The 12,196-nt window shown below is 36.4% G+C and overlaps 1 protein-coding gene across 4 annotated transcripts in view; it reads right to left on the reverse strand.

The window, feature by feature from the left end:
* Positions 1 to 1,887: 1,887 nt before the first annotated feature.
* TNFRSF19 (TNF receptor superfamily member 19) overlaps positions 1,888 to 12,196 on the reverse strand; it is a 66,750-nt gene continuing 56,441 nt past the window's right edge. For all 4 annotated transcript variants that reach the window (XM_074816003.1, XM_074816006.1, XM_074816004.1 and 1 more), the window contains 4 exons: positions 11,050 to 11,175; positions 10,222 to 10,324; positions 7,717 to 8,117; positions 1,888 to 4,288 (listed from right to left, as the gene is read on the reverse strand). In XM_074816003.1, the coding sequence (XP_074672104.1) occupies positions 7,724 to 8,117; positions 10,222 to 10,324; positions 11,050 to 11,175 (623 nt within the window). In that variant the 3' untranslated portion in view covers positions 1,888 to 4,288; positions 7,717 to 7,723. The remainder of the gene's footprint in view (positions 4,289 to 7,716; positions 8,118 to 10,221; positions 10,325 to 11,049; positions 11,176 to 12,196) is intronic.

Here is a 12,196-nt window from a genome sequence, read left to right on the forward strand (position 1 = left end):
TAAAATGGCTCATATGCAACGTGAAGAGCAAGTGGGTTTTGCCATCACTCATGCCAAAACTAAGTATGGATTAAATTGCACCCTGCCAGCACAAAGTGTGCATTGTGTGGCTTTGCTCTGCAGTATCCAACCTCAGCATCCTCCATGCCTGATAAAACACTACACGCTCCCTTCAATACTCCTTTTTTTAAAGGGCAAAACAAAGCAGCAGTGTCTGCCCTGGAATGTGCTGCAGGTAGTGATCTAAACCTCCATCACCAAAGTCAGCGAGAGGATTAATTTAATGCATGATGGTTGTTGCTTGGAGAAACTTCACAGGAATGCAAACCAAAGGCCCTCAAAGAGCCCACAATAAAGGGAAAAGCCATACAATCTCAAACTCCTGGTAGGATGAGGACCATTGGATTAAGAGCTTTGCCTACCTTGTAGAAAAGGCAGGAAACACTGTTGTACTGAAAAACAAGCAAGCAGGGAGAGATTTTGGGGCATTTTTTGGTTTTGTGGGGTTTTTTTGTAGACCTCTCAGAAAGATAGTTGGCCAGAAAATTGCAGCCTTGCTACTGACATTTATATAGTATCTTATATGATCAAACCTCTATGCAAGTGTTATGATCACATATGTACTGTGTTGAGTTGTATTTTGTTTCCAGATAAAACAGAATACCTGTTTTTCAATTCCTTGTCTCATTCATGATTTTTGTATTTTTGGCAGGGGCACACCATTGCGATCCTAGCAGTGCTGAGTGTCACAAAGCTACCTTTATCAACACAAAATGAACTACCAAACATGCCATGGGCTGCTTTGCAGACTTGCAAGCATTTAACTGAACTAGAAGGATGATCAGGTGGGCCGAGGATGTGGACTGCTGCCATTTTTGACAGCCCCAGCAGAAGACAAGTAGAAGACTACTCAGGAGTGCAGCACATGGGCACAGTCGTATGAGACCCTGCTATGCTGGGAAGGTGCCCCCGGATAAGCTCTGAATTACGTACTTAGAAGACTGGAGAAATAACAGCAATACACAGACGAGAACCAATGTGAAATTTGCTAGACTAAACTAGTGACAGGACAGAGCAGCTTTCTCTCAAACTTTCCCATAAAAACCAATAGTGCTACAAATTTTCAATCAGAAACAACCTGACTTTATGTCACCTACCATCCTTATCTGGATTCAGTTTCCAGCCACTGCTTCTTATGTCTTTACCATAAGAAGTCATGTAATTATATGCAATTACCAAAGTACTCTTTCGTCTCAGTCCTCTAGTCTTGTCAAACCATGCCATCCCTTAATCATTTAAATTCTACAGCATCCCATTTGAGTAACATTTTCCTGAATCTTTTCAACATATAAACCTTCTGGACAATGTTTGAAAAATAGCCTAAATAATCACAGGTAATTAGTCTTCTCTACTGGTATTCTCTAATTCCCTCTTTTTTCAACAAAAGTTTGAAACCACTCTTGGCTGCTGAGCAGTGCAACATAAGTGCAGACTGTTGGTTGTAATCAGGGGCCATGATTAGGGTGTCCTTTTCTGCTTCAGAAATACAGGTACTCTCATTATTTATGTATCTATCTTGTCTGAAACAGTGTACTGTGTGGAGTACTTGGGTTTCTTTTCAAAGACATTATACTGACAGCAATCGGTGGCGCTTAGCAGCTTTGTTTTTCCTTTCTTAAGAAGCAAAATTTTGAAAAGATTCTGAAACACTATGGTTTTAAGGATTGATGTTAACTTACTGCTTCTTCAAGGTCCTCCAGCTTGAAGAATGATGCTACTGTTAAACAGCAAGCATCTCAAGATAAAGATGCATCAAATTATGCTGTAATTTTAACACAATTAAACCATTATGGAATTCTAAAAAAAAAGAAAAGAATTATCACTAACTTTGTATAGAATGCTTTTATTAATTTGAGACCAACAAACCAAGACTGGTTCATGTAACATTTTATTCACAAGTAGAAAAAGTATTACAAAACGATTTATACAAGATTTTAATTTACATTCCTTAAAGGAGTATTTAAAACAGCACTGTAGGTCCCTAGACATGATACGTGGGCAGTCTGAACGCGGTGGTAGTGTATGTTTTCTATTGGCATGTACAACATTGCTTGCCACAGGCAATATAAAAAAGACCAATTTGGTTAAATTAAGGAAAAAAGTATATACACAATATACACATATATTTAAAAAGCACTCTCTTCATTTTTTCCTCCCAGTTTGCTCTCAAGCTATCTGTCACTCATTTAAAGAAATGAGTATTTTTCTCTAGAGTTGCCGGACAAAAACAATTATACAAAGTGTAAATTCCAATGGGAAACATACTTACTGTGGCAGATGCTGGCAAAACTTTTGAACATAGCATTTTAAAGAACTGTTACTAGTGAAAAGTTAAATCTCCATATGTTCTAAAAATATCTTGCCATATACTGAAATGCACATTGGATTTTTTCTATTTACAAAGTATATACAAAGAAGCACACATCGCTTAATGCACATGTAGTGAAAAATAATGTTTTGTCACTTCTTAAATGTACGAAAGTATCCAAAGAAATTATTCAAAACTGCTCTTATTTGAATATATAAAGTATTTAGCTGAGTTCTGCGTATTATTCTGTCAGTGACCAAATGGTGGTATTTACTACTTAAAAAAAAATCACGTAATTTCTTCACTTACTTTAGTTTGAATTTGGTAACTTATTCATGATTTTTGCACACATGAATAATCTCGCTGGTTTTAGCTGAAGCACTTTACTGCCTTGGCTGCCTATACTGGCTTTAGCTATTCTTGTGCAGGTTCAACCTTCTACGGGGTGCTTCAAAGCAAAAGTCTTGTTCCATTATGGAATATGAATACTGTCTCAACATTTCCATTGCCACACAAACCATGTGTGGAAAGATGAGTAATCTTTATTGCAAATTTGCATTTGTTTTGCTGATTGCTTTGCTTTTGTCGAGGCACACTGGGTACTTTAAAGAATAACTGCTAGAGTTAATCACTGACAAGTTTGAGCCTGTTGAATGTAATGAACCAGTAGAGGTTACTGGGATTACTCACAGAAGTGAAAACTATTTTAGGGATAAAAATGGCTGCAGAACAAATGGTATTATGGGATGTGGTGCAACAAACTGATGTTAAAAAAATCTTAAAGAACAGCAGTAAGGGCAGAGAATTGATTATTTGCTAGGCATGCAAGCACCTTTGTGGATTCAATTCAGAGGGGCTTTTTTTTCCAAAATGTTAGCAATTAATGTTTATATTTTGTGTGGAAAAACTGAATTTACGCAATACTACTGTGAGAAGGACAGAGTGACATGAATGAAAAGGCCTGCCAAATGAAAAAATTAGGTCACCATGAAGCTTGACCCTTGAAAATAATGCATTACTAAAAAATATTGGCAATAGTCTCATTGTATGAATACTTTTCATGGCACACCTGCTATAGTTTGACATTTTGATGTGACAGTTGATTACATTTATTTCAACATCCAAAAATTACATGTTATAACAACAAGTGCTGTATTCCAATACTGGAACTACCAATTAAACACAACATCCCTATCTATTCGGCTGACTTTCATTAAACTAAATCTAATTTAAAGCTAATCTCCTGCTATATTTAACAAAACAATGCCCCTCTCACAAATGTAATAATTGTATGGAGGGGACTTCAACCATACATATTGTAACATGCACATTCTTTAACTCCCCAAACTAGCTTATTGACTATAATGTAATATATAATAAAAGTTTCAGTTATCAATAGATGATTCTTGCATAAGTAGAAATGTTTCTTTTTTAAGTCCTTCAACAGCAGGAAACTGATTTAAAATTAGAACCAGTCAAAAAAATCCTAATGCATGCATAAATCTGCAAGCAGAATAACTGGCAACATCTTGTCCCATGTCTTCTGACATCTGTAACCATATTTGATACCCACTTAAACACACTGAAGTATTTATATTTCTTGCTGTATTTACATATACTCTTAAGCTCACTCCATTAAGACTTTTTGAGAATCTGAGGGAATAGAAGGTTATTTTTTAAAAAGAGATGCAAAAGGTCATAAATCCACTTTCAGGGTTCTCCTAGGATGCTCCTTGAAGTTTCACTTTACAGCTGTTACAGCTCATATGCAACTGCTCAGAAGGTATGAAATGATTCCATTTTTTTCCAGCTGATTTTGAAACCATGCAACATTGAGGACCAGACTAAGTTTGATGAGAATCCGCAGAGGAGCATAAGGGAAGCATTCAGCTCTAGTGCTGAGAGAAATAGCTTGGTTTCCTAAAAGAAAGTGAATAGAAAAGTGGTTAAATAAACTCATAAAAACCTGTATGTACTTCTATACTTGACTAAACACTAAAAAAAATACAGCTATATTTCTTGCTGTAAAAATCCACTTAAATCTGAAGACTGAACATGTATTAAAACACCCATTAAAAAACTTGTATTTATGTGCACATAAATAAAAATATGCTATCTTCTGATTTTATCACATTATTTATTTTGCAATATAATAATAATGTATGGCCCTATGCAAGACTGTAATGCATCCACATGTATTAAAAAGACCATCCTTCCCTCAAAATATTTCAAAAAGACAAGAAAGATGAAGGACAAATAGAAAAAAGGGGGTAGGCTGAGATGAAATAATTTTCTTGAAGTTGTACAGCTGGTCAGAGTCCAGCCTGAAAATACATCTCAGGGAAGCCTAGTCCTGGTCCTGTCCCTCAAATACTACTTAAATTTCTCCACCAAAGAAGCATATATAATAATGCACTGTAAAGTCTGAATATAGATAAATTGTACAAAATGAATCAGTAAAGTCTATTAAAAAAATTTAATAAAAACCTAACCCTCCCAAACGATCTTGCTTATTCAGAATTATACACAAATCTCAGTAGTAATACATGATAGTACAAAACCATCAAAGAATACAGAATTTTGAAATGTCAGAAGAGATGTCCACATACACAAAGGAATCAGAAAGAAAATTTACAATTTATAAGCCATAACAAGTATGGTGAAATGCAAGTTAATTCTTATAGTGACATTTTGAAATTCTGTGGTTCCTTTCATCTAGAAAAACTCTAAATAATATTAATTTCATATCTCTGAAGTTGATACATGGTTTAGTGGGAAAAACCCACAAACCTTTGATTTTTTAAATCTTGTTAATATGGAAGTATATTCCCTTAAAACATCAAGAGAGCATTCAAGTTCCATTGACAACCACTGAAAAACTGGGAACTAGCAGTCATAGCCATGTCACTGTCCCTTCCTATATATACTTAAGAGAATACAACTATCACCTAACAAATCTGGCTGGCGGCCGGTCACGAGTGGTGTCCCCCAGGGCTTGGTTTTGGGGCCACTCCTGTTTAACATCTTTATTGATGATCTAGACGAGGGGATCGAGTGCACCCTCAGTAAGTTTGCAGATGACACCAAGTTGGGTGGGAGTGTTGATCTGCTCGAGGGTAGGGAGGCTCTGCAGAGAGACCTGGACAGGCTGGAGCGATGGGCTAAGGCCAACTGTAGGAGTTTCAATAAGGCCAAATGCCGGGTGCTGCACTTGGGTCACAACAACCCCCAGCAGCGCTACAGGCTTGGGGAGGAGTGGCTGGAGAGCTGCCAGTCAGAGAGGGACCTGGGGGTGTTGATTGACAGCCGGCTGAACATGAGCCAGCAGTGTGCCCAGGTGGCCAAGAAGGCCAGTGGCATCCTGGCTTGTATCAGCAATAGCGTGGCCAGCAGGGACAGGGAAGTGATCTTACCCCTGTACTCGGCACTGGTGAGGCCGCACCTCGATTACTGTGTTCAGTTTTGGGCCCCTCACTACAAAAAGGACATTGAATTAATCGAGCGTGTCCAGAGAAGGGCAACGAAGCTGGTGCAGGGTCTGGAGCACATGTCGTATGAGGAGCAGCTGAGGGAACTGGGGTTGTTTAGTCTGGAGAAGAGGAGGCTGAGGGGAGACCTCATCGCCCTCTACAACTACCTGAAAGGAGGTTGCAGAGAGCTGGGGATGAGTCTCTTTAACCAAGTAACAAGCGATAGGACAAGAGGTAATGGCCTCAAGTTGTGCCAGGGAAGGTTTAGCCTAGATATTAGGAAGCATTTCTTTACAGAACGGGTTGTTAGGTGTTGGAATGGGCTGCCCAGGGAGGTGGTGGAGTCCCCATCCCTGGAGGTGTTTAAGGGTCGTGTTGACATAGCACTGAGGGATATGGTGTAGTTGGGAACTGTCAATGTTGGGTTAATGGTTGGACTGGATGATCTTCAAGGTCTTTTCCAACCTAGATGATTCTGTGATTCTGTAATGGTATTTGGCATGTACCAAAATTAAACTATGACAATTGCTATCTGACGCATGGGCAGTTAGTGGCAGACAAAACTATATATTTTAAATAATATCTTGAGAAAAATATGTGTGACCTAGATAAGGTTGGTATTTTCAGTGATAGTAGTAGATTTTTCAGGGTGATATACGAGTACCAATGAAGTCAATGGCAAAAAAATTCGGACTTAGCAGTCTGTTTACCTCCCTTTCCTTCTTTTGAAAATGTCACCTGAAGAATTAAGGCTTGATTTACAAAGAATTAACTGTTGCACTTACACGTTTTCAGAATATGCATACTTTTTTGCTAAATACTAATTACTTTCTACTTCTTATTTAAGAACAATATGAAAGTAGCATGCAAACCAAATGGAAGAGGATCAAAGGAAGGCGGTTTTATTTCTGCAGATGACCCAAAATTTTCATAATTACAGATAGCGTAATTTTCTTAATTAAGTTTGGTGGATTATTAGTATTAGTGGCAACTGCTTTTGTTCCTGCCTCTGTGTAAATGCACAGCTTTCCAGCCACAGCCTACATAACCCTTGAATAACAACACCAGTACACACGCCATAATTTAGGATCCTTTCACAGATTAGCAACCTGCTGCTCCAAGTTACTTCCAACAGTAGAAAATGCAATTTTAAAAACACAGAGCACAGCTAATATTCAAAAAGATATAATGATGAAGCAGTAGCAGAGTGGCTTTTAGTGATGATTACATTGTTATGTGGTAGACACAACTGTTTATCACCTCTTCTCATTTTGACCTCAGACCTGCATTTTCTCTGAGCTTTTATAGCTTAAATTATATTTTATGGACAAATTTATGGAATGTTTTACCTGATGACATAGGAATACAAATGGCATTAAAAAGCATTTGAGATTCTCTTTTCTGTTTCTGCCACTGCTGTAGTAACTTCACAGAGAAGGCTTTGTAAATATTTTTTGATGAACACTTGCATGTTTTTTATGCTTTGTTTACAATGAGCAAAGACAAGTCCCAAGTTCTTCCCTCGTCAACAAGGACTAGCCTCACAAAATAGTTTGGACATAAGGCTATTAAACTTTTTTTCCCCCTGAAATTTAATGAAAAAAAACTGATATAAGCTGACTGGTGTACAGACTTATCCCTGTATTTTGGTTCATAGTATCTCAACATTATAGTTCAAGTAATTACACTTTTCAAATTCAGCCAATGATTTAAAAATGTGAAACTGTTGGATCTCTTGTAGAATTTTAATTTATTTCAGCAATAGTTAGATGTAACCTATGGAGAAACATAACCCTACAACTTTGAACAATTCTATTTTTATCTAGCTCTACGTGCCTTGAGTACTCGTCCTCACTCCTTTCTAGTTATGTTTTTTACCTCTTTATCAGTCTGTAGAGTCATTTGCTGTTCCATTACGCTTTGTCTTTGGCTGGGTTTCAGCAGCCACTGAGTTCTGAAGTGATGAAACTTCTATGCATGTTCTATGTTTGGACATTTCAAAGGACTTTGCAATGTTTCCATCAAGAGACTTAGCTGAAATAAGTACTTCACTTAGATCCTGGTTATTATCCAACACAACAGTGGCTGCATTTTCAGTCTCAGGACTGCAGGATTTTGCAGATCCTCCAGCCAGTTCTGAATATGATTCACACAAAGAAATGCTTTCACAACAAGCTGAGTTTTGCATAAGAGGCCAAGCATCTGAAATGTCCCCACAGGTAGAGTGTGAGAGAGAACCGAGGAAGGTAGGAATCATTTCTCCAACAGAATCAGAAGCTCTGCAAAAGGATAAAAAAATACATGGTTTCAAAAGCATTCGAGAAAATATTATCATATTGTAATTATTGTCATTAATAATTATAGGTATTTTGAGAAGCTTTAACAGGGTTATATTAAGTTAATATTCTAGAGGCACCCTGTACAAACAAATTCTTTTGGAAAGGAATACAGTTTGTTCCATATCTGGTAATGATGAAAGCTCTGGAGAACACTACTGAAGGTAAAGAGGATGGCTAGAGCCTGAATTCAAGGTTTTAGAAAACATGAACTACAGTTCGGGTTGTTTACAGTCTAAAGAACAGAAATATGAATAAAAATACTGTAATACTGTTCAGATACAAAGACTGTTTCAAAGAGTAAGGAATTTATTTGTTCTCAAATGCATGGCTGGGGTGGTATTTAAAAAAAGATAAAACAACCTTAAATTGCAGCAAGAAAGATGTTTGGAAAGACTGTGGAATCTCCAACACTAAGGTTTTTTCCCCAAAACCCCCCAGGGTAGACAAATATCTAACAGAAGGAAAAGAAGTAAAGTAGGTTCAGACTGGGAAAAGGGAATAGGTAACGAGACTGCTTGAAACTCCTTCTATCTGCATGATTTCATATTGAACATGCATTCACTTTAGATTTTCCAGTTTGTTCTGTCTAGCCTTCAAAACATGAAAAGTTTTTCTCATATTCTCTTTCATGTGGAAAGGGCAGAATATTAATGAAGGGCAAGGATTTTAATTCTCACAAGTATTATTTTTATTTTTTGGAAAGTGAAGAAAGCGGAAGTCGAAACTGAATATTATCTATCTCAGATAGGTGCATGATGACACTGACATGTCTGAGTGCACTATACACGCCTACCTCTGCTGAAAGCCCAGTAATGTTTTTTACTCTAGTATAGCAAAATAAGTATTAACAAAACCAAAAAGATATACTAATATATTTTATTTCCAAAAACTGTCTACAGGTTTATAAAACTGTAAAGGCTATATTAAGTCTGATATACTGTAATAATTTGTGTGACAAAACTCATCCCACATTAACATTGCCTATAACAGACTTATATACACACAGGCTTTGATATACACACAAAGCATTTTTAGAGATGAGGCCAAAAGTCAGGACATTGTACCACAATTGAAGGAAATACATTATTTTGGCAAAGGAAATTGAAGCTAACTCCATTTCTGCTGGAAGGAACCACAGGATCTTTGATGTCCACAGATCATGGATACGACATTTATTTTTAAAGCCTTAACCGAAAGATCCCTCACAAAGTACGCAACTCTCAATTTGTCAGCCTTGGTGGTATAAAAGGATGACTCAAGCTTGCCGGTATTTAAACAAGTTATTATAGAAAATTTAGGTGCTTTGTATCTTGTACTTAGGTCACTAAGTCACTTTGTGTAAACAATACCTATGAAGAAGTTGCCTCTACATTTTTAGTTACATTTGGCCACAAGAACAAAAGAGCTGGAGGCCAATTTAAACCTTACATGGAAAACAATTCTAGCTAAAAGAAATAAATACATCCTGTGTTAAAATCTGTAACGAGTACTCTGAATGACACCATAAATTTTATATATTTAGCTCATGGCACTGCTGTAGAAATAACTACTCTACTACTGTATTTATATGCAGTTGATCAGGAGAAACTATTGATTACAATCTGGTAGAAATTAAGAAATACTACATACTACAAATCTCACAGTCATTGAGAGCTTCTAAAAAAAGAAAATCTTCATGACACTTCTAAACTGTACCTTAATTCCCCAGATTCACAGGTTTATGCAGCACCTTGCTAACCCACAGCAGAAGAGGGGGTCACCAAAGCCTTTAAGGCACCATAGAGTAAGAGGAAGACTATCTGCTTGTGAGAGAAGTAAGTCACTTCTTCATCAGAGAAACTGATATATCATGTTACCATTTATTAAGTAATACTTAAAATTGATTTTTCACCATAAATCTGTTTTTGCACAAAACAGGAGTATATGCATACAGTTCATCAAAATCCCTCATTCCACTCCAAACAGCTATTGTATCTATATAAATATTAATCTGAGTGCATAAGAAATGTTTAATGTTTAATAGACATTTATAAAACTAATTTACCTTTCATTAAGCGTAGTCTGTGAGTGGAAAGCACAACTGTGACTGCTGTGCTCCACGCTACATGTTTCATCACAGCACAGTGATGGAATCAAGTGAACTGGTCCTAAGGAATAAAAATTAATTTAATAATGTTAGAAGTACTAAAGCTCTGTATAAACTTAGTCTCTGTACTCTTTCAAACTTGAGTATTAGTTTGCCAGTTACATTATAATATATTGATTGAGGAAAGAGATTTCTTATTGCAAAAAATGGGTTCTTTAATTTATTACTTTCAAATGGAATTACCTATAAAAGCCAAACCGTTCCTCCAGGAGTAATACAGAATGCCAGTCATGAGTATCTACTTTTTGAATTACTTTTCAATGAGATACATGTGAGAAGAATCACATTCTGAGTTAACATATTAGGATGGTATTTAAGCCTGTGCTCTTGTGTTAAATTATGTATTACTGAACACGATAAATGCATCTGTTCTGCTACTACTTCACAAAATCTCAATTATTTCAATTGTTCAGGTTTTTAATGTCCTTTAGAGTTTGTATCATGTCTGCTAAATCCTTCACACCAATATAAGTCTCAAGTGCTATGAAGTGCTATTTCTGTCGGAAAGAAATGAGATAGACAAAGTGAAGGGTCGTTGGGATGAAAACAAAAAAAAAAAGTCATAACCAAATAGCTGCTTAGAAATTCTATGTGCTTATTGAGAAATTAGCTGAGGACAAAGGGTAGTTTGACGTTAGCTCAGTAGTTAAAGTTAAATGTTGCAACTCAAGTGTTAGATAAATGTTCATCATGCCATAAAGTCACTTTTACGTAGACCTAACATACCACATGTCTGTGATGTGCTTCTCTGGCACTGGCAACAAGTTCGGTGGTCATATTCATTTAGCCGTGGTCTATCAAAACATGACAATTCAGAGCCATTGTAGTGAATGTCTTGTGATCTCAGAGACCCTTGGGACAAAAAAATGAATAAAAATATATATTAGTAAATTATACTCTTTTCCCTGTTCAGAGCCTCCTATCTTCACAGAATGCTTAAATGTCATACTATACAGTATTTCCATATGTTTTTCAACTGAAAAACCCACAATGATCATTTGGTTGCATATAACACAAACCACAGATTTTGCAACAAACCCTAAAATAGCTGGTTCAACTACAGCCCCTTATAGGCAGATATCTGCTCCTACTTTGATGATGATTTGAGAGTACATCTTATTCACTGTTACATTTTCTCACTGTTTAATGATTCTCAGTGATTCCCATCTGAAATTTTCCACATTCAGCTTTCAGCCACTGGGATTTTGTTTATGTTATCTTAAAGAGCTTTGTATTAACAGCAGACTTCATTAATCTGTATAATTGTAGGCCAAGGCAAACGAGTTACTGAATTTCACTAACTCAAGTTTGAATTCACTATGTCTGAATTTTTTAAAACTTACATTGTAAAGTATCTTCTAGGTTAGGAACAATTCTTACAATGCCTCTCTGAATCTCTTTATTTTTGCTTGTGCTGTAAGCAGTGATAACATCAGTTCTTCCTAGTTATTATTGTTTTTTGATATCAAGTGTTCATTAGATGCTACAAACATATTTTAAGAAAAGTTTTTAAAATGATAAATGGGAACTAGAGTGCTTTTGACTTTTACCTTAATTTAAATTAAGGGGCAGAAAAATGTTTATTATAAACAATCTGTGAATTACAGTGCTGAGCTCTTATTTTTTTTTAAATTTACAAATCTAACCGGCTTAGTCAATTAATCTTGAATATGCCCATAAAACCAAAATTGTTAATGACAAATGTGCTATCTACACTGGCCACATTCATTATCTCGATGAGCTAAGTTGTTTCACAATGGTGTGTGATGCACAGATCCTCCAAGCTGGTATTTCCACATTGGCATTGCAACTCTATGATGACATCCCAGCTAAAATCCCCAATGGTCCACATATATCTGTGCAGATTCTAACA

Source organism: Strix aluco, chromosome 2 (assembly GCF_031877795.1).
Source record: "Strix aluco isolate bStrAlu1 chromosome 2, bStrAlu1.hap1, whole genome shotgun sequence".
Lineage (NCBI taxonomy): Eukaryota > Metazoa > Chordata > Aves > Strigiformes > Strigidae > Strix > Strix aluco.